At 30.4% G+C, this 25,070-nt stretch overlaps 1 protein-coding gene across 4 annotated transcripts in view; it reads left to right on the forward strand.

Annotated features, from left to right (window-relative positions):
* The window catches only part of LOC143080528 (A disintegrin and metalloproteinase with thrombospondin motifs 16-like), a 77,380-nt gene that overhangs the window by 25,027 nt on the left and 27,283 nt on the right, over positions 1–25,070 (forward strand). For all 4 annotated transcript variants that reach the window (XM_076256407.1, XM_076256405.1, XM_076256408.1 and 1 more), the window contains exons 2-3: positions 14,299–14,344; positions 19,852–20,201. In XM_076256407.1, coding sequence (XP_076112522.1) covers positions 14,299–14,344; positions 19,852–20,201 — 396 coding nt within the window. The remainder of the gene's footprint in view (positions 1–14,298; positions 14,345–19,851; positions 20,202–25,070) is intronic.

Raw genomic sequence — 25,070 nt, forward strand, 5'->3', positions numbered from 1 at the left:
TTTCCAAGAAATCTATTTTTCATTGCAAATTAAAATAACACTTGATGCTGGTGGTACCTGATTATTAGAAAAATTCATTGATATATATATATAAAGTTATCAAAAGTAACAGCAGCTTTTTAAACATCTACCTGAACCTGTTGTATGTAATAGTTATATCAATTGACAAGACTTTATTGATAAGGAGGTTCAACATGCAAAACATAGTGCAACATCTTAAGACTTAAAGTAATTACAGATAAAGAACATCAATTATTTCAACAATATTGTTGACAAAATATGATACTGTCTAATTATAGGTGTCAATTTACTGCCACCAGATAAGTCAGAGCAAATTAATAGTGTTTGTACATAATATCTTAATTGCTACCATTGGTACACAGGCACTTGTCTCTGTAAAAAAATACTATATACCTTTATATTAAACTACTTTAAAGTTTTATATTTAAGAAGGTTGTAAAGTTTACAACTGTCATATGTCTATTGTCCTTGACCACATTTTCATGGATTTAGTGACTTCTTGAAAAAAGATGTCAGATATTTAGCTCACCTGGCCCGAATGGCCAAGTGAGCTTTTCTCATCACTTGGCGTCCGGCGTCCGGCGTCGTCCTGCGTTAACTTTTACAAAAATCTTCTCCTCTGAAACTACTGAGCCAAATTAAACCAAACTTGGCCACAATCATCATTGGAGTATCTAGTTTAAAAAATGTGTCCGGTGACCCGGCCAACTAACCAAGATGGCTGCCATGGCTAAAAATAGAACATAGGGGTAAAATGCAGTTTTTGGCTTATAACTCAAAAACCAAAGCATTTAGAGCAAATGGGATGTGGGTAAAATTGTTTATCAGGTCAAGATCTATCTGCCCTGAAATTTTCAGATGAATCAGACAACCCGTTGTTGGGTTGCTTCCCCTGAATTGTTAATTTTAAGGAAATTTTGCTGTTTTTGGTTATTATCTTGAATATTATTATAGATAGAGATAAACTGTAAACAGCAATAATGTTCAGCAAAGTACGATTCACAAATAAGTCAACATGACCAATATGGTCAGTTGACCCCTTTAGTAGTTATTGCCCTTTATAGTTAATTTTTAACCATTTTTGGTAAATCTTAATAATCTTTTACAAAAATCTTCTACTCTGAAACTACTGTGCCAATTTAATCCAAACTTGGCCACAATCATCATTTGGGTATTAAGTTTAAAAAATGTGTCCGGTGATCCGACCATCTAACTAAGATGGCCGCCACGGCTAAAAATAGAACATAGGGGTAAAATGCAGTTTTTGGCTTATAACTTAAAAACCAAAGCATTTAGAGCAAATCTGATTGGCGCTAAATTGTTTATTAGGTCAAGATCTATCTGCCCTGAAATTTTCGGATGGATCAGACAACCCTTTGTTAGGTTGCTGCCCCTGAATTGGTAATTTTAAGGAAATTTTGCCGTTTTTTGTTATTATCTTGAATATTATTATAGATAGAGATAAACTGTAAACAGCAATAATGTACAGCAAAGTAAGATAAAAAAAAATAAGTCAACATGACCAAAATGGTCAATTGACCCCCTAAGGAGTTATTGTCCTTTATAGTCAATTTTTAACAATTTTTATAAAATTTATAAATTTTTACTAACATTTTCCACTGAAACTACTGGGTCAAGTTCATTATAGATAGAGATAATTGTAAGCAGCAAGAATGTTCAGTAAAGTAAGATGTACATACACATCACCATCACCAAAACACAATTTTGTCATGAATCCATCTTTTTGTGCTTATGCGGCGTAAAGCAACCAACAATCAATCAATCATCTGCTTCCTTTGTTTAATATTCACATAGACCAAGGTGAGCGACACAGGCTCTTTAGAGCTCTAGTTTTAAATGTTTTAATTTCTCTCTAATATTAAATGAGTAAAAGGATAACTATATTTGGTATGTGCATTCCTTGCAAGGTCAGACAGTTAAAGTTTTCACTTGACCCCAACCTTCGTTTCATGGATCAGTGACCAAAGTTCAATTAAGTCCTTATCTCATATCCTCTAAGTAGTCTAGTATATTTATAGTATAGAATAATTGTAAAATGTACAGTACAACTGGCAGTTGTCATCTGACCTTGACCTCATTTTCATGGTTCAGTGGTAAAAGTTCAGGTTTTGTATTTTATTCTGTTTTTCTGATTCTTTATGCAATAAGTGAACTAAATTTGGTGTAAGGAATGATTGCAAGGTGTACATGTCCAACTGGCAGGTGTAACTAGTGTAACGCCTTATTCATATAAAAAAATGAATGATTTACTTGTATCTCTGGCTCTGCATCGATCTGAATTTGACCTCATTTTCTTGTATCATGTTAAGAAACTTGTAGTAAAACTGTATATTCAAGACTATCAACATAAAAACGTTTTGGTCAGTAAAGCAGGTGGGACATTTAAGTGTGTGCACTCGTGTTATTGCAGGGGTTTAAGACCAGTCAGTTATTTCAGGCATCAGTGTTTGCATATACCAATAACTGTCTCCTTGCTCTGATGAACTTAAAAATAATGCAAAATTGAGATTTATTTTATTGTACAGAACAGTTACATGTATCTCCTAATATAGTGTATATGTCTCTTGTGTCATTTATTGTTAAACTAAGCACAATGATTTTATACCATAGACCATTCATTTGCAAGGTCTGTCCTGTCTGTCTGTGTATGTGGGTTTATTTTGTAAATGTTTTCTTGTGTTGTGTTATGTGTTTTTTCTTTTTTTTTTGTTGTTTTGTTGTTGTTTTTTTTTTTTTTTTTTTTTTTTGAGCTGGGATGGAGATGCCCTGCTCAAATCAATGTCTTGAATTTGATAAAAGGTACAGTTACCTTGGTTAGCTGTTATAATATGTGTCTATTGTTGTTCAGATCACTTCATGTAGTTGAATTTATTGTTTTTATTGTTTTTTGAAGAAGGACTAGACATAAAAAGTGCAAACAAAAGAAGAAATAACTGAAAAACTTAAGATGATTTTGTATTTTAGACCTGTCTTAATTTCACAGCATTTATAGATTGTCCAAACCAATTTAGGTTTGTTTACATCCTTATATATTTACCAAATGACTTCATGTTGTGCTCTTAATTGCCTTAACTGTAATGTTAGCTTCCTTTTGTAGTAAATATTGTGCACATTTCCAGTTGTTATTACATAACTGTAAAAAAGTGTTACTATCTATATGGGGCAATTACCTTTCTGCACATGCATCGAAAGATATCAATGTCTGTTTATTTACACTGTATATGTCAATTACGATGTTACTCATTTGCATAATTTTTATGGTATCAGCAATAAAATATATAAAATTTCACATTTATAATGTGATGTTATGCACCTGAGATGTCCTTTTTATGAAACCACATGTACGTTACACTTGATTGTTGTTAAGTTCCAAAGTATGGAAAACACACCAATAAAACAGTTTTAACGGAATATTTAAAAAAAAAGTTCCTTGTGTCTCAGTTTAAGTACAAAAAGGTGACACCTGACATATAAAGAAAGACTTGTATTCTGTGTGTTGAGCCAAAAAGAGGATTAACAATTTGAATTGTATAGTGGTCATTTAGATTAAAAGTTCTGTATTACCCTTTCATCATTTTTAGCCACTTAATGCATGTATGACTCACAGATAAAATCAAGATAAAAATCTAACTAGGGCCTTGGACAAAAATATTAAGGTCAGGGTACTAAAACCCAGTTTTGGTGACTTTTTGAAGTTTCAACATCAAAGCCCTATGAAGATATTGTTAAATACTAAAGGTCATATCATACTGGTGTATTGTTACTGTTTTAGGGTTTTAATGTAGAACACATTTAAGAAGGTCCCTTTTCAGATCCATATTAGATAACCTTTCTGGCATTAAAATGGTAACAAAACTTGTTTTATTCATTAAACTATCATTAGTTCTATACGTTTAAATTAAATTGACCACAGTGGACATTTAGTGCTTTAAAGGTATACATGGTTATCATTTCCAAGGTATAGCAGGTTATTTTCAAGGGTGTAAAATTTCACGATTTTCATTTAATAAGGCATACGAAATATTTTAGCAGTAATATTAATTTGGTGGATTCAAATCTTTCATCAATACCTTTGCATGTACACTTTTAAATTGGCGGAATTTATTTTAGCGATTTTGTTCAATCTGCGAAAATAAGCGAAAATTTATACTCTGCGAAAATAACCAGCTATACCGTATTATAAAGAAATGTCTTTACAATCAGATGATATGTGGATATTCTTAAGAAAGGCATTGTTGGTAAAAGTCTATCAAACCAATTACTTTTGTTGTTTATAGTTGATAGTTACCTAATTCTCAACTCAAATAAGGAAACATTCAAAGATTTAAGGAATTATCTCTCTTTTTGTTAGGCTTTGCAGTGCATTCTATACAATTGATTTTTCTGAGAATTAGTAGATGATCACACACTATAGTAAGGCCTAAATAACATACCAACCATGAAACATGAGAAGTTGCTACTGTGTCCCCTTTCTTTCAATATGATTGGTCGAAAGTTATAATTTCTTTTTAAAAGAATAATCTGTATTTTTATTCCTTGTAAATAAATGTGATTATGGTTTTAAATAAAGAAATCTATGAATTAAATAAATTTCAAATCATATGGTAATATATTCAATTGGTACAGAATATCAATTAATATTTACAGTAATTGTTTTTCATCTTTGGTGGTCAAGTTTATACATGATAACCACATTATTTGTAAAGAAAAGACTTGAGCAGCGATATTCAAATGGGGACTTGGTACATTATGATTTTATCTCAATCTATATTTAAACAGTTTGTTAAATCGTTTACATAAATATTGAAAATGAAGTAGCTAAATCATATTTTATTATTATTATTACTTTATTTATAACAAAAAATTAAATGGGTGCTTGGTTTAAAAACTGATGAATGAAGACTTTGTGAATGAATTATGGATTTGCGAGCTGTTTTAAACGACCGTCTCGAGTATTTTTCATTCAGGTTTTTTCTATAGATCTTGTTTGAACAAATTTGCTTTTACTTACTGGCAAAGTAAGAATGAATATATTTGAGCAGTTTATAGTACAAATAAATTATATTTTGTATGTCGGGGAAAACTTACAAACAAAATGGGTAGGCTCGACCTTTTCATAGATGACTGCATATTAAGATCGGTCTTTGTTGACAGGGTGAATGAGCTGCTAGTTTTTGTTTAATCAGTAAAATTCAAAACCTTCTCACTGAAAAAGTGTCATTCTTGTGAATGAAATATCAAGACCAAATTTTTGTTATAAAATAGTAGTTTAACATGTGTCAGATATGTATTTACATGTTACATTTACAATGGGAAACAATTGTAATTGTTTGCAGTATTGTACACACCAATAAATTACAGGAATTATATGGTAACAACTCAGAAGGAGGCATGTTAGATTTTCCTTTTGATATTTGTGGTTTGTCTTGTTTTTATACCCCCACCTCTGTGTATGGTACATGTAGTGTAAAACAGCTTGTGTGGATGTTTATCAATCAAGCATTCATATTTTGCATGCATCTTTTATACTTTTATGAATGGCTTAGGTTTGCGTGAAGCAAAATGATTATAACTCAAAATCTAATTAAAACATCGAGGGAGAGATCCCATCCGGAAATAATATCTATCGTCAAATTTTGTCAAATTCATAAAGTAAAATTATAATTTTCAGTTATTATTGTCAAAAAATTAATGATGTTTATCATATTTCACACACAAAACTGAAAAAAACAAAATAAAGAGAAATATGAGTAAGAACAATATTTGATTACTAATTTTGAAACTTTGTAACTGAACAGACTGAATTGTCCTCCCAATTGATTATAAATGGCGTTGATTTTTTTTTCATTTCTTGAGATGGCCAGCATCACATAACAGTGGTCAATATTTAATGATGCTGTTACTCAATACTGATTAAATTGTTTTAAATTTATTTCCTAGTGAAGAAAGGGAAAGCACAATTTTAATATTTCTGAGAAATTTCATGACATCATGCAATGAATGACAAGGATATAGGTCTGGTATAATATTAAATGCTGAAGCAAATGTGTAGAAGCTTAAATTATTTTTATTTTAACTCTGAAGTCAGACAAAAAAAAATAGATTTATGATTATATATTTTTGTACAGGTAATTCAAGATATATTGTGTACTACTAATACTTTGGTTTATTGTAAAAAGTTGAAAAGTGTCAGAACATGATATGACACACACTGTATTAACCTGTTCTTTATGGGGAGCCTTTCTTACGTAAACGCAGGTAGCTCTATGCATCAAGGATCAAACTTTTTCGATATTCTAACTTAGTTTTTGGAACAATTCATTGACAATTTGTTTATTTAATGTGACGAGACTTTTTTCAGTGCTGTTAAATCTTGTTGCATATTCTTAAAAGCATAATCTATCTTCAAAGAAAAAGTTCTTTAATAATTGACAAGTACTTTATTGTGAGATTTTCATGAATGAAAAACGGTGGAGTGAAACTCATCAATAACTTATGAAGTTTTCATTCATATAGCTACTTTGACTGTGGTTTATCACATTTAAGATCTAATCCGTTTCTAGTTTTACTCTTAAATAATTACTTGTTTATGGAAATAGACAAAATTAAATGTCGGCTAATTTATGCTCACAACTTGTCATCGGTTTATGTTTATTTAAAAAGTTTAATTTTAAATCTATTAAGTTTGGATATTAGCTTTGTAGCAGTTGGTGCATATTGCAGTAAAAATAAATTGTGAAAGTGCATGTATTACATAAATGGTACCCTTTTTATGCTCCATCATGAAAGTGGGTGCAGGGCTGGGGTATACAATTCTCCTGAGGAGGCCGTTATTGTCTGCCCAGATTTGTTATAAAGAATAGAGAATAGAATACACATCTAAAAATCTTATTTCAGTGTTAGTATACAGAATCAATTGATGCTTGCTATTAATGTCCAGTTGCAAATATTTCATAATTAATTCATTCTGATATTATAGTACAATGTATCATGAAGTAAACTTTTGTAATCATGTACATGTAGTACAATAGGAGTTTAGTATGATGTCCATTTTCACTGAACATTATACATTTCTATTTAGAGGCCAACTGCAGTCAGAGGCCCAACTCCGGGTGCAGGATTTTCTTGCTGCATTGAAGACCCATTGGTGACCTTCTAAAAACAGAAGTTATCTTCTTTCTTGTCGAGTTGTTGTCTCTGACATATTCCGAATTTTCATTCTCAATTTTATTGGTCACCAAACAAAATTCTCATTAAATGACAAGAACCTGATTAAGTAGCTATGAGAAGTCCTTGAATCCTTTAATTCCTATACTTTGATCCACTGGACCTTAAGCAACCAACAATCAATCATATACTATTCATGTTGAGTGTTCAGAAATAAGTTGTGGTTCTCCCATTAAGAGAATCATCAGACATGAGGTTGCTATCAGACGTCCCAAAAAGTACTAGGTTATAAAAGTTATAATGTAAAGGGCAATATTCATAACTGGGTTCATTTATCAGATAAAAATTTAAAAGCTTAAAAACGAAGCCTACTATAAATTCAAAACTAAAGTGTAGGATTTTGATCTTGAAGCTTTTAAGCTTGTACAAGGACATAATTTACAGGTAATGTCACTGTTTCCAATAAAAAATAATGAGATAAACTTCAATTTTCAATCCAAATTTATATTTAGACAATTTTGAGTCCATATCAATTTTCTGTGTATTAAAAGCGTTTTGTGACATAATCAGATTTACCTGAGAACAAATACAAGAACCTTGAATCAGATCTGGAGTGTACTAACATAACACAACTGAACAGGGTTACCTTTAAAAAAAATATTAAATTGGTGTTTGTATGAAAGAGATCACTTTTAAACATAATGATATGATGTAGACCAAACTATATATAATTTTCTGTTCTATGATGGAAAGTCATTTCCCCCCTTTCAGTTTTTGTGAATTAAACCATTTGAGTGGGGTAATAGAAATCACCTTGTTTGTCCATTCGTCTGTTTATTTGTCCTTCTGTCTGTCCATGTGCCTTGTAAGCGAAAGTTCTAATAAACAGTTGGACTTTGATTAAACTTCACAGTGTTGTAGAACACTTTATGATGATTAGCATATAAAGGAAAATAATTAAGGTCCAACAGTTAAAGGGGATGAGATAAATTAAATTGGCTAGGTTTGGGGAAGGGGTATTTTATGTGATTTTACCTGCTATTTTAAATGTAAAAAAAAAATGAGTCAATGAAACAAAGAACAAGATATGGGCCAGACTGCTTGGTCTAGTATTGTATTATGAATTGAACAAACCTCTACAGTGAAATGAATTACATTATAATTCAAAAGGTATGGTCTACATAAAATTCTCTTAAAATCAAACAAGGAAATAGTAAAAAAAAAACACTATATAGTATCAATTTAATTTTTATAGCACTCTTACTTTGAATTTCAAGAATATATATTGTTTCTTAAAAAACGCTTTTCATGGAAGTATACATGGTTCATTTATCTTAGACAAAAAGACTAGAAAGGTAGCACTTAGCTTGATAAATAAAACTTGTACTAGTAACCTAATGAAGTAAGATTGATGTCTTATGTCAGACTGGTTACATCAACAGATAATTTCATACTATTAACACCCTATTAACACTATGATAAAATACTTTGTAATGGACATATTGTGTGTATCATCCTTTTAAGTGGTGGAATTAGTACTCTTCTTTCTCTTGTAGCATTCTGCCCCTTTAATTGAATTGAATATGAATGTGTTTTTAAGGTACTATAATTTTAAATTGAATACTGATAATTCACAATTGTTGTGTGCGTTTAATTGTTGTGATTGTTAAACATTTAATTTAATGGATACAAGTTTGAAATAAATTATTGCAAATTTTGAAAATGCTACATACGAAAATAATGCTATCGAAATTTAAAATGCTAGTTTTTTTAATACATGCAAACATTGTCCCATTGCAATTATTACAATACTATCTTAATTTACAGTATGTTTTCATGACAGATCTAGAGGAGTTAGTAGAATTCCAAATATGGTTCGAAAGTTTGTACAAATGTTTCTTTTAAAAGAATTGTTCTGTGATTTAATTACATCGTTTTTTTTATTGATTGATTGATTGATTGTTGTTTGCTTATTGTCCAGTCGCAAATATTTCATGATTTTATCATAATTGTAAAAGATTGCCATACAAAATAATTTGATCTTTCTCACTCATCACCATAAATTTTTATCAAAAGGTTAATAGCATCATACAAAATTTGAATGAAACCAGTGGCAGATTAAGGTAAAGGCGTAGAAGGCAATTTACACCTTCAATTTAATTTTGAAAAAAAATTATTTGGGCATAAAATCATAAAAAAAATAATTTGATCCACTATGCTCAGCTTTTTTTGCCTAATTTACCAAAATAACTATGCTTTTTCTTTTGAATCAGACCTGAATGATTGTTTCTTAGTTTACATGACACTTACTAAAAGTGCTGCCAACTTTCAGGCAAGATAAGTACAGATGAAATAGGCTATGTGATTTTTTGTTTACTAACATTCAATTTTATGATCATTATGTACTTGTATAAAGCCAAAAAAACCATCTGTAAATGTCAGTAAATGGTACTGTTTGTTTCAATTAAAACTTCTTATTAAAGATATGGGCGCTTTTATTAGAATGCACTGTAAAATAAGACATATATTGTAGTTGTAAAGTTGTAATTTCCATGCAACTCAAAGTTTATATAATCTTTTTTTTTTATATGTTTTGCTTTCTAATTATTTGTTATTTGCAGTTATCACATCTCATATTTATGAAAGTTTACTATTTATGGCTTATAATGAGTAGGTTTGGTTTATTTATTTCTAAAAAAAAAAAATTCAGCTATAGGATGGTATTTAAAAATCAGTGAAAGCATCTCGGAAAGCAAAAGATATTTTGTATTAGTTCCATACATTATTGACATTATCCTACTATCTCATAGATGCAGCCTTTTTCTATAAAAGAGTGGGCCTATAATGGACTCCTACATATTTTTGTTACCCTTTAATTTTATGTGCGACTTATACTTCTTTAAATGTCAAGGTCATATTTGATATTTAATTGTATTATATATAATTTTTTTTATTCTATGAAGGATAGATTATCCTGATTATGAACACCTTAAACCATAAAAATAGGAGTAAAAATAAAATGTTCTGTTTGTGAATTGATGTAATGTGATTTAAATCTTACACGTTAATTACGGCTATCCATTAAATACACTGTTTAATGTTTCTGATTTATGAAGTAAGAGTATTTTGATACGTTTGTTTATTTTTCCGTTTTAAATATGACTATTTGTACCAATACACGGCTATCTCCTCTTCCTCTGATGTATATTTTATTTAATTTATCCCCATATTTATATGATTTATTTAAGTCAGAATCAGATATCTCCTCAGTTTTATATTTATACATGTAAAGGAAATACATCTCTTATAGTTTTATATTCAGTTAAAGATAATATAAGTATCTATATATATGGTTTTGAATTAATACATATGGTTTAAAGATGCACCTGTTTTGATATATGTTTTCAGTAAATTTATATCTTTTTTTAAATTGTCAATTTTGAACTTATAATCTTTGCTTCTTTTATGACGTGCTGACAAATCAGTTTAATGGGACAATGTACAATTGTAAGATTCAAATTGTAACTTAAAAGAAGTAGTGTATGTGTGAGAATTAAATTTAGAGGCTTTTTTTTCAGCAGACTTATTTTATAAAGAAAAGTGAACATTAAATTGGAAAACTGGTTTAATATCTTTACATGTATATTATTTGCTTCTCTTTCATTCCTTGCTAGATACATTTTTAGATGGATCAATTTGCAGTATAAAGGTTGTACCCATTCTGTTGTCAATTAAGTATTTTTAATGCCTTTTGTTATTCCACTGAAGGGGAAGGGTTGAACATGGTCATGTGCCAGTCAAGTCAGAAAATTTAGGGCATTGCTTATTACATATTTATTTCTAGCTTAACTATTTTTAATTAAATGTTGTAATGACAGGACAGAGGGCACCAAGAAATTTTTTTCTGAAACACTGAAGGGTAAGGAAGTGTGACAATGTATACAGTAATTTGTGAGCTTCCCTGCACCCTTAGAAAATTATATTTGAAATAGATGAAATATACTGATCAAATTTCAAAAGTTTGGTGTTGATTTTCACAGGTGGCAAGAGTTATGGATATATATCACAAATCCACCTTATTGTTACATTTGAACCTAAAATAATACATTTCAAATTCAGCTGTACAAGCTTCGAGATTAGCCTTTAGTTTTCTCTCTTCATTAACATGCATTCTCATATAGCATCTTGGTAGTGATGGCACAAGATGACCTTTACACCCAACGAACATACATGGTATATTGTATAATGATGATTTGCAGAAAGTTGATAATTAGAAAATAATTGGTAGCAAAGTGCTTTAGTAATCTTTTTTCCATGGGTGTTATTATATTTGACAAAGGTGAATGTATGTGTATTAGCATAGCCATTGAAATACAAACTTAGGTTAAATGTTCTAATTAGGATATTCTACACTTCTGCTTTGATCCTTCAGTTTACATTAATAATTTCTCTAGACTGTATGTGTGGGGTAGGTTTTCCAGCATTAGATCAGAGTTCAACAATATACATGATTCAATATATGGTAAAGAATAGATCTTTCAAAAACATGATTTTGAAATACTAGTATGCGTTTTCCCGTTGATGCACCATCAGTTTCATTTAAGGGTTGTTCAAATTACAAAGATATTTTTTGTGAGAAATTGGAAGACAAACAGCTCACATTTGACCATTTGGAACAACATCAAATTTGTGAAAAAAAATCTATCTGCATATAATATATCTACTATAGGATATTATTGAAGATATATAACAAGTGTGGACACAGATCAGTGCGATAGTATTTTTTGTATGTTTTTTTACACTATTTTCTGATTAAAAGAGGTCTTTGTTTTTTTCATAGTGTTTTGTGTTAAACATGCTTAAAAGACTTTATTTTTGTTACTTCTTAACAAAAGTCAACTGATACAAAATTCTTGTCAAACATAACAAGGTATGTCAATATATGAGATAGTTTTAAGATTTGCTAGCTTATAATAAATTACTAGAACTTCATTGTTGCAAATTATGATGTGCTTGTCAAAACATCTACTTTTATATCTTTTGCTTTATTATATTTCTGTTGGTATAATAAAGCAGGAGATGTGGTATGATTGTAAATGAGGCAACCTATAGTAACTCACCAAAACCGAAGGACATGAATTTCAACATCTATAAGACAGTGAACAGCCTTCAACACAGAGAAAAACTGGACATACCATATGGTACTGTATGATAGAAAAGGCAATAGCATGGTAATTTATGAAACAATTTAAAAAGAGAAATGGCCTGATTTATGCTAAAATCAACATAGGGAAAACAAATTTGACATATAGCAACCAATAACAACCTTCATATAAAAGGTTCTTGACTGATTTGGACAGTCACTTGCAGAATGGGGCGGGGGTGAATATGTTTGTGAGTACTCAACCCATTTTCTAAACTGACATTCAGTGTATAACATAAGAACAAACTTTGCATATCTAATTTTTGATTGAAAAGGACTATTTACTGAAAGAGTGGTATAACAGCACAACATTTGAATAATCTTTGTATATCTAATTTTGCATTGAAAAGAACAATTTACATGCTACACGTTGACATGTATTGCAGGTAATCTTTGTATATCTAATTTTGCATTGAAAAGAACAATTTACATGTTCCACGTTGACATGTATTGCAGGTAATCTTTGTATATCTAATTTTGCATTGAAAAGAACAATTTACATGTTCCACGTTGACATGTATTGCAGGTAATCTTTGTATATCTAATTTTGCATTGAAAAGAACAATTTACATGTTCCACGTTGACATGTATTGCAGATTGTTTTCTCAAGTATCAAGTAAAGAAATTAATACTTGAGGCTTCCGATAAAATATGAATGAATAGAAAAACTATGAATGGGTGATATACTATCTTATGTATAACTACATTTTAAATTGTAAATTGATTTGAATGATAGCATAAATATAAATGAATAACACTTCTGTCTTTAAATTCTGTATCAAGACACCATTTAATCTTTTGGAGACATAACCCCAGTTTCCTGATGATATTAGATTACGCAAAGGGCCATAACCCTGGACTATCATATGTTCTTACTTCATTATCATATATACTCCACATTTGAAATATGAAGGATTGACTAGACACTATATATATTAAAATTTCTAGACATAGATAGACATTTTTGACAAAGATGGACTTTTTTGGTCTGGCATAGTGTTAAATACTGCAACTTTTTTATGGTTAAAGATCAAAAGATATTGAAACACAATCATTACCCACATTTATATTCATGTTTTAAAGGTATATAGAAAGGCCTTAAAATGATGGTGATGTTAATAGTCATATAAAAAAAAGATTGGATGCAATGAAGATTTTATTAGAGTTTTGACAAATCATTTAAATTAGATTTTAAAGACATCAGATAGTGTTTATGACTTTGGTGGTGTTTTATTTAGTGAGTTTAAACAACCTGTTTTCAGTTGACCTTAAACCCATAATTTATTTAAGCGTAATAGTGTCAGCTGGGGACAAAAAGAATTTTCAGAAATATATTCAAGGTTTTAAAAATTGAATACATAAACATTAAAATAAAACATCAGTGAACTGGCCACCTATGATTCCTCTAACATTATATTTTGACCTTGTTAGTATTACCTTAAGGAAAAAGTAGAAAGATGTACTGAACATATTTAAGATCAAGGCAAATATGATATACTTATTAGCAGAAGCTGTGCATTGAATTTGAATGGTTAAACTTTCAGTTACTACAAGTACTGGAAAGATATTATGCAGGGCTGAAAAGGGTCAGTTTACAAATCATCACTAAGTATTATTAATTTTTGGTTTTAGCATTATCTTCTTTTTTTTTGTCATAATTTGTTTCCACTGTAACACATGATTGATATGGCTTGAAAGAACAAACGCTCTATTGTACTATTGTGTTGAGAGACCTGAAGTCTTTCTGTATGCTTTCTCTCTAGTAATTCCTCTATTTTAAGTTTGGTACTTTTATTTAATTGTGTCTTGACAATTTATTTAGAATCTGTTGACTATTTCTAAGTATATTTGATGTTTATAAAGATGTCTTTATTACTTTGTTTCAGATATTACAGACATGTGACTGTTTACTCACAGATCATTCCACAGAAGGTAAGCTAAAACATAGTCCAATTGTTGTAATACCTTTTGCATTTTTACCTCATTTCATTGGTCACTGTCTTAAATGGTCAGTTTATGCTTATAATGTCATTTTCCTCTGGCCCTGAGGTTGGCCGAAATATACACAGGTTTGACTATGAAAAATGTAGTGTTTTGACCCAGATTGGAGGGTTCATTGAGTATGTAAATATCTGCATAGTGCATCGGCTCTATGGACACATTTCAGGAACAAATTTTCTTGTTTGTATATTTTTTGGAACTTTCTAAAACTAGAAATTGACTGGATATTTTTTTGTATAATTATAGGAAGACAGTTTTTATTCTGCATTCAATCTTGTTTTTGAGGATATTCTTTTTTTCTGATTAGGCCTTTGTATTCCACAACAATATATGTTTTCAATTTTCTTAATTTATTGGTATTTTAATATAAGAGCAGATCCAAGTTCATTCTAATAATGACAATTTACACCCATGTTACTTTTTCTACTCACAAAAATAAATCACTGACAAAAACTAGTTTACAGCATACTGACTGTTCACAATGATAAGGGAAACACTTGAGGTTTACCATAGACCACGGTGAATAGGTACCTTATACCCAGCTGAGCAACAGATTATAAAATTGTTTACTGTTACATAGACGACTATTAAACAATCTTAACAAAGGGGGATATGATAAATGTATAAGATATAAATGTTAGCATCAGCTTACTTTCTTTCACATTTTTCCTTGACTTTAATACTTGGAAGCCTAAGTTTTAAATGGTATTATAAAGTCACTATAAAATTTAAATGAAATGGTAATTAAAACAGAAAATTCACACCATTAAATTTAATATATGCTCATCTGTAGAAAAATAGAGGCATATATGAGTAGTATATGATCTTTAATATGGTATATATCCTTTATTACATTTGTTATAGGGTAAACAGTGGAATAAATTGTCAACAGGTTGGTAAAAGATGGCTACTTTTAATCTGCAGATTCTAAATACAGATAGATGTGAAATTATATAGACTTTCTGACTTTTTTTTTTACATCATCTTCTTTTACAATTTTATATAAGGATAAAAATAATAACTGTATCTCAAAATTTACCACTTAGATTTAAATAATCTTTCCACTGATAATTTTTTTCACTCAAATCCTTGCAATTCCCCCAAAAGCATTGCAATTTCCCCTAAAATCATTGCAATTTCCTCTTATTTGAGTCATCGTAACTTCCCCTTAAATCGTTGCAATTTCCTGTAAATTCATTGGAAATTTTGCAATTTCCCATTAAATCTTTGCAATTTACTCTCAAATCATTGCAATTTCCTCTTAAATCAGTTCAATTTACTCACACATGATCATTGCAATTTCCTCTTAAATCAGTTTAATTTACTCACACATGATCATTGCAATTTCCTCGCAAATCATTTGCAAGTGCAATTTCATTCAAGATATAATTTTTTTTAGCTTTATCATAGCACCTTTAAACGAAAGCAAAACCCTATGACAGACTAACTAGTCTATACCAATGATTACTATACAAATCCTTGTCTATACTTAATAAAAAAAAAGCATACATGTAAGATGCAAAAATTTCTAAAAATCCAGTGACCCTTAAAAAATATAGAAGTTTTGCTATGATAACATTTGACATTTTATAAACTTGGTTAATTTTTATCATGAAAGAAATTTCTGGCTGAACATTCTTTTTTTTTTATTAAGTTTAACTAGGCTATTTCAGGGTGGGTTTATTTTGACAATGACTCACATTATAAATCCATCATTACTAGAAAATAATTTACCACAAAAACAAACTCATTTATGTAGGGATGACAGTTCTTGATTTTATCTAAATATTATCATTTTCTGGTGATAAACTTTTAACAATAGTAAGTTAACAGTAGTTGGACTTCAGTGTCAAAATTTAAATGGTAGTGCTCCTCATTAGTAAGATCAGATGACAGTGGGACTGAATAGAAAATGGTGATCAATTATTAAGATAACTGTTTTTGTCAATTTTAACTGACCGCAATTATTATAATTCACATCACAAACAGTACAATTTATTTTTCAAAGAAATGAAAATAGAACAATTTTAAGATTATTGGTAAAGTAAGGTCATGTAAATGATGTAACCTTTGTTAATTTATCTGTAGATATATATATATATGTATAGTGGACCCCCCTTTTTTCAACATTGCTTTTATTTGCCTCCCTGTCAACTGATTCTTTGTTGAGTCAAACCGCAGACATACAATATGTAAAATTACCTCTAGCTCTAGTTTCAAAAAACTATATAAAAATATATTTAAAAGATAATTATATACTTATTCTTTTTAAATTGAAATTTTATTGCTTGAACCAAATTAAAACCAATGGGTAACTTTTTTTGTCTCAGATTTGTCAAGCAAGCCAACGTTTTCATAGGCAAAAACCTTTGTTACAAAGATTTAAATGTTGCTATCAAAAAGTCATATAGACATGCATTTATTGTCCATTATCGGGCATTTAGACAAATGTTACAGCTGTATGTATATTTACTCCTAGGTAATACATAGGTATTACTTGGTTCAACTTTATTATTTTATACATTGGGAACGAATGACTTGATTCTGAACCAAACAATCACAATAAAATTTATAAAAGTGTACATGTAGTTACCATTAAAACATAAATGATCTGTCTGGTCTAGGGGATAAAGGGAAGCTTTTTGTGGCATGTGAAACTATAATAACAAATTGGTTTAATTGTTCCAGACTATTTTATGTATGTCTTCAGACTTGTTAAACTTCACAAATAAAGAAAAAAGATTGGCAAAGTTCATGAAACATGATGTACTATAGTGGGGATAGATTGAGGGTTGACCCACACTAAACATTACCTACACATCTGAACATGTTGTCCTTGAAAACAGTTAAATATAACCTACAGAACTTAACACAGAGTCCTTGAGCTTGGTTAAACATTAGCAGAGAAAAACACAAATTGTTCTTGAAAATGGTAAACAAATAACTACAGAAGTAAACAAGAATGATTAAATATGTCCTACAAAACTAAACATTTCATCCCTGTGAAGTGTAAAAATTGCCTATAGAGCTAAACTTGTGCCTGAGAATGGTAAAAATATAAGCTACAGCATTAAACTTGTCGTCCTATAGACTTGGGTAAAACATAAACAACTGAATTAAACAAAACATGTCACTGAGAATACTAAAAATAACCTACAGAACTATGTCCCATAGAAATTACTTACAGAACTAATAGATGTCTCATAGAAATTACATACAGAACTAAACATGTTCCATAGAAATTACTTACAGAACTATACACATCTCATAGAAATTACTCACAGAACTAAACATGTCCCGTAGAAATTACCTATAAAACTAAACAGGTCCCATAGAAATAACCTATATAACTAAACATGTCCCATAGAAATTAGCTACAGAACTATAAACATGTCCCACAGAAATTACCTACAGAACTAAACATGTGCCATAGAAATTACTTACAGAACTAAAATGTCCCTGAGAATGGTCTAAAGTAAAAGTAACCTACAGAACTAAACAGGTTGTTTAAGAATGGTATAAAACTACATTTGTACCTACAAAGTACTTATAGAACTGTTAAGATACATATGAGTCATGCTAATTTTTCTTGAATGAACATAGTTGCTTACAGTTTTCCCTACTCTGTTGTGACATTGTTTGAAAAAAGTAAAGTTTTCTTCAGTTGTACTTCAAAGTAATTAATCAATTAATAAGTTTAAGACTCTGCGTAAATTCTTATTCGCAACTGCTGTTGAAATTCAATTTCAAATTATAATGAACAAATGAGCTCAGCTGGTGACTCTTTTTATGATGTTTCAATATGAGTTTGAGAAAAAAGATAAAAGTTTTTGTAACCATTGAGGGAAGAAAGAATTGTATAGCCCATGCAAAGGCCGGCAGACATGCAATCCTTTAAATCTGCAGGATAATACACTTAGGTTTCCAATTATTATTTCTTTTTATAATATTAGAAGAGGTATAGAATCTTCAATAGAAAATATGACTAACAAATTTTAATGAGAAAAAAAATCTGAAACATTGTCATATGTGTAAGCCTTATGTTTTGTCAAAGTGAATTTAAGATTTATTAAAGTTTAAAAGTACTTTTTTTGCATCAAGGAAGTAATATAACACTTTGTGGTTTTCCTTATATCTGTTACTGATTCATTTCATCCTTGATTAACCATTGGTCAGAAAATTATAGTGAGCCTCCTCGTGAGGTTTATGTTTATGTGATTAATTGGCCGTTTATGATGACCAGGCTAATATTTCATGATTTTTTTATGAAACGACTATATAGGACTGTATTTTTGATTAAATGATTATCTTGTTTAAAAAACAAATACCCCCCCCCCCTTTTTGAGGGGCCTCAAAAGTTTTTTAAAAACAATATGATGAGTGGAAAGGAAACTTAATTAAGGTAATTTGAATAAACATCCAGCTAATCTGTGGTGTCAAATATACCCATCTAATAATTTGACACTATAATTTGACCGTCCAAACTTCACACTTCTGATAGACAGTTAACGGTATTCTGATTCACACTTTGATACATATAAATGTATATATCGTTGTCTGCACTTGGTTTCACCTCCCAAGACGTATACAAAAATTATAGCGAATCAACACAATTATCCTATGATAATTTATCGTGTTAATAAGCTTACGGATACCGTGCCTGCATGGTACAAGGCTTTCTATAAGCTGCTTAATACATTATTTGTAAGGGATATAATTTGATAGAGCTGTTCTTCCATTCATAGTTATTAAATAGCAACTCTCAAATCCTGCCTTCTTTGTTAACATGAACTACCTTAGGACTGAAAATCTCTAATTCAGAAACAAGTAAATTAACAGGATTGTAACGGAATATACTCTATGTTAAATCAGTCATGTGAGCTCAGACCCTCGACCACACACAAGTAGTTAGTCCAATTTCACGATAAATTCATACGCATTCAAGCTCTTCTTGCATATTAAGTGCACAACAATTAGTCTACGTGCTTCCATAAGGCAGAACTTTTCTTAATCTGTGGATGTGAGGATTCAATTTATAAATTTGATTTAAAAACGAAATTGATTGCTAAAAATTATATCATTCCTTAAATAGAAAAAGTTTAATTTGAAAGATTTTTTAGACTTGTATCCTGTAAATTTCTTAAGAGTTGTCAAAATTTACGTATTTCAGAAAACATAAGTCTACTGCAGAAAATGGCCACAAATAAATGCACTATGTACAGGTAGTAGCTAACAATGGACATATAGAACTATATATAGTGCTCATTGGAAAAAAGGGATTGGGCAATATCTCATTTTTTACCTTTTTAAGCATATTATTTGGCTTATGCATTATCCTGGGATTCTACAAACAATGTAGAAAATCCTGAAAACCATTTTTGATTTGTTGAATCCATTTACCCTGAAGACACTTAAAAAAAATCTTTTTGTATTTTCAGAAATTGTGATTCCGTACATCGTAGATAGTGATGGAAGTTTTGTCTCACATGAACTTAGTCATCATATTCGTCATAAAAGAAGTTCACCATCTTCCTCCTCATCATCATCACCATACTTATATGTAAACATTACTGGCTTCAGTCAGACATTCCAAATTGATCTTAAAGAAGAGAAAGAACTTTTAGCACCTGGATTTAAGGTGTATCATCGGCAGAATAATGTCAATTCTCACAAGGAAACCTTCGTCAGATCTCAAGAGAAACCCTGGGATGAAACTCGTTGTCATTTCTCTGGTAAAGTGCGATCTCATCGTCATGGTACTGCTGCTCTTTCTGTCTGTGATGGAATGGTAGGTTTATATTTTGTGAGCTTGTCTAGATCGTGAAAAATAGGAATGGGAAAATTAAGCATTATAATTTTTTCAAGTGATGAGCCGTGGTAATATAACATTGAACAGGGTTTTTTTCATTGATTCCATTTAAATCAGTTAGCTCCATTTTAAAGGATTATATTTTCTTGATGATAATAGTTATTAAGAATATTTATTCAGCAAAGAGACGAGCAACTCTTGAGATGATTTAGAACTTACCACATAGACACATGCCCCCACAGCTTTCCATACTAATAATTCATATTTTTTACTCCCCCAAAGTTGTCTTCAAAAAGCAAGTTAAATTTTTATCTCAGTTGATAATTTACTATTAAGGAACATAAAAAGATTGTAAATTTTCTCAGTGATAGTAAATTTCAATAAAATTGGTTATATTTAGATAATATTGAATACAATGATAGGTTGTAAGTCAGTATTAAATACTCCAATGAGGATGCTAGGTGATGATACTTGATATCAGAGTAATTGTCTTATATCTTTTTCCATAGTCTGTCTGTATTGAACAGTCTGAACTCAAGTCAATAGCTTGATGTTAACCTATTTTACTTGAAGTGTTTTTGTCATAGTTCAGTCGTTTCTTCTTTTTCAAAGTAATAATAAATTATCATTTAAAGAATTATGGTTAATTATTCTGTCAAAAATAAACTGTCTATAAGCCAGAAATCAACTCTTAAATCAAACATTATTGAAATATACACCAATGTTTTTTATTTGTTTAAAAATGACTTATGACATTGTTAAATAATAAAACACTTTTTTTTCTATATCACATGTGAAATCTAACCTTTTTATGCTAAGAGGGAAAATTGTTGTAAAACATACATTTCTCAAGGTACAGGTGAAAAAGATAACCATCGACATGTACATCTGTATCTAAATTTTCATCCCTCTGAGATATAGGTTAGGTATAAAATTGTCTGTGTTTTGTCTATTTAATATTAAGAGCATACAACTGTCAAAAGATGTCAATTTTTTTATTAAAGAAACGAACTATTAAAAAAGTTGACATTCCCATAAGCAAGATGTGATTTAGTTCATCAAATGAAAAAGATTCAGATGACCTTAAACGAGGATATTTGAGGACAATATTTAGCCAATTAAATCAAGCCTTGAGATTATGATACCAAAATTAACTTGGCATTGAGGTCATAAAACTTTCAAGCAGGATATTTGTACTCAGACTCAGAAATCAGCCAATCAAAATCCTGGATTTGGTCAAAAAATTGTGTACTTTGAGTGCTGAGTAAAGTTTAATTAATGAGGACAGGGCTAGTTGGTTTTATCCCTCTTTTCTCTTTACAAGTAAGGGGAGGTAACTTAAAAAATAAATGATCTTCATAAACAAAATAATAAAATACCTGTTTATAATATATAGTCTTATTATTAATAGTTGTTACGTACCATAGGCGGATCCAGGGGGGCCCTGGGGGGCCCGGGCCCCCCCTTTTGTGGGAAAAATTTGGTTGATTATATAGGGAATCACTGAAGCATGACTGGAGCGGGCCCCCTCCCTTAGGCAAAGTTCTCGGTCCACCACTGCGTACATTTATATTGAAAATTGCAAAAATATTTTACCAAAATTTTTTACCTAATTCTTAATTTCCTGCATCACTGACAGGGGTACAATAAATATGTTTTTGTCTTTATTAGTTCTTTGACATAGTTTAGTAAGCCACCTTTGCATGTTACAAATGCTTCAAATATGAATGTGAACAATGGGCTATTGAATAGGAAATTAAAGTGTTAGTTTTCATGATACTTCAAAAGTAAAACCTTAATTCCTGTAAAACAAGTGCTTTTTTGTTTGAATACTTGACTTACAAATATTTATCCTTTTTTCTCTTCTTGATCAATTATTATCACAAACATTTCAATCTTGAAAGCCATTGAACTTTAAGATAAGAAAGAGAGAATAAGACTTGAAAATACTATTTTCTAACAGTTTTATGACTTGTTTGACATTTATTGCCAAAATGTTGACCTGACATGACCTTTGATCACAGCAGGTCATCATACCTTTATCAGGCTGACCTTACCTGTCCCGAGACACCTGTAGAGAAGGGTGTGGTCACTCAATTTGGCTTTGATGTGTTCTTTTGATTAGAAAATGGGAATTAAATTGTCTATATATCTCTTTTTAATTGTTTGAAATGACATAAATATAGACAATTTAAACTTAGCGAAAATAAATGTTCTCTTTTTGTGTGATTTATGAGACCACAAATTTGTTTCAGGGTTTATAAAGGTGAAGAGTTTGGGTGTTGCTGTATGTTAAAGTATTAGTAGGTTCTGATAGAATCTTATTTTAAGGGCTATACTGTCAAATAACTGTATACACTGGTATTTTAGATCTCAAAATGAGATTATTTGTAGGAACAGAACGTGAGGCTCTAAATGTGTGCAATTTTAACATTCAATGCAGATGTCTTTGTATTTCAAAAAAGATATAGGAAGATGTGGTATGAGTGCCAATGAGACAACTCTCCATCCAAATAACAGTTTATAAAAGTAAACCATTATAGGTCAAGGTAAGGTCTTCAAGTGACGGAGCCTTGGCGCACACCGATCAACAAGCTATAAAGTATAAATTACATAAACAAACGACAACTACCATTCATCAGATTCCTGACTTAGGTCAGGTGCAAACATTTGCAGCGGGATTAAACATTTTAATGGTACCAAACCTTCTCCCTTTTTCTGAAACAATAGTATAACATCACAACATAGAAAAACACGCGATAAAATATCAATTGGAGGCTTAAAATGCCTATATTTCCTAGCTCAAAAACTGGTATTAAATTGAAAAGCTTTTTATCATTGACCTGTTATTCAAAACAAAGTTGTGAATAAAATGCTATACCTAGTAAGAAGTATTGAAGAAAGTTAGTCCGTAAACAAAGAAGAGCAGAACAAAGTGGCTTCAGTATGGTATACCCTAAGGTCACAAGGTCACATTTAAACTCAGGTCATTACAGGTCACTTTACGGAAACTATACAGGTCCAAACTGATTTGATTCTATTAAATATGAGCATTTTAAAGATCATAGGTTCTTTTAAATGAGAGGTAAGAGTACAAGGTCACTGGCCCACCTAACCGACAAGGTCACAGATCAGAACAAACTCAATTGGAGTCAGAATAAACCACAGACTAACAAGAACAAGCAAACACAAACAAAACATACTGAAACAAGAATGTGTCCAAAGTACATGGATGCCCCACTTGCACTATCATTTTCCATGTTCAATGGACCGTGAAATCAGGTATAAATCTAATTTGGCATTAAAATTAGAAGGATTATACTATAGAAAACATGTGTACTAAGTTTCAGGTTGATTGGACTCCAGCTTCATCAAAAACTACCTTGACCTTAAACTTTAAACTGAAACTCCCACTTTCATTTTCTATGTTCAGTGGACTGTGAAATTGGGGTCAAAAGTCTAATTTGACTTTAAAATCAGAAAGATCATATCATAAGCAACAATTGAACTAAGTTTCAAGTTGATTGGACTTCAGCTTCATCAAAAACTACCTTGACCAAAAACTTTAACCTGGAGCAGGACGAACGGACGGACGAACAAACGGAGCCACAAACCAGAAAACATAATGCCCCTATACTATCGTGGGGCATAAAAAGAACATAGGATTGATTGATGCTTTCAAAACTTCCAGTGGCAAATATTTCATGCATTTTCAGCGTTCCATAAGAATTATAAGCACCATTTGTAAAAAAGCCACATCATAATGTGTGATCGAATAGTGATCAGTTTGCTAGGAAAGAAAAGAAATCAGGTTTTTATGATACAGTATGTATAAGACTTTTACAAAGATCTCTTAATCTGAGGAGTAAGCAAGGTGTTTAATGACTTGAAAGGAATTCTTTGTGTTAAATTATGAATATGAATGGCTTTGATTTTCATAGGAATGGTGTCTAACATTTTAGTCCAAAGGAATAGTAAAGCGCGGAATTGATTGATCCTTCAAGGGGGTTTCCAATTGGTCATTCTTATATAAGAAAGAAAAATTAATTTGACAAAAATTTAAGTCCTTTCTAAATAGTTCTAGACACCTGAGAATTTAAGAGTTCATCATTTTTTGAAAAATGAATTTTGTATGATAAACTACTCATTTTATTAATGTGGTGCTTAACCTAAGCCAGAATAATTTGTTTTTATTAAAGGTATTAACTTTTCTTCAAAAGGATGAAAAGCTTTCTGTGTTTTTAACCAAATTTTATATTAATGACCAATTAACGCCCAATAGTTCATTTTCGTAGTTAAGTTGCATGTTTTATTATAGGGCGAGGTACAGGCTTATATTAAATGTAATATGTTACTGGTAACTTTGTGAATATTAAATTCTATTGAAACCTCTAATCCTAAAATTGATTTTCTTCAAAGTGTTACTTTTTATCAAAAAACTTATCATGTACAAAATATGAAATAAATCTATCACTTCAAACAACCTATGATTGACAAGAAAATATTGAGATTAATTGTGTTATTATATTCTAAAATTTAAATGAAGAAAAAGCTTGGAATTCTAGGCTACTGTATGTGATAAAAAATATTAGGCTAATGTCGTAAATCTGACAGATTTCTCTTTTATTTTGTTTATAAATTATGATTGAAATGTTAAATAGACCTGTCTCATCTGGTAGGTATTCTCAGATTAGACATATTGTAAAACATGGATTGTATAAGATGTGGAATTCCTGGCCCTATATTCATTGAAAAGAAATGATGTTAATTGTTCTAGCTAAATGTAAATGCTGACCATGGGAGATTATAAACACAATGAATTATCAAATTAATTTGTATTACATTTGA

This window comes from Mytilus galloprovincialis, chromosome 6 (genome assembly GCF_965363235.1).
Source record: "Mytilus galloprovincialis chromosome 6, xbMytGall1.hap1.1, whole genome shotgun sequence".
In the NCBI taxonomy this organism is placed as follows: Eukaryota; Metazoa; Mollusca; class Bivalvia; order Mytilida; family Mytilidae; genus Mytilus; species Mytilus galloprovincialis.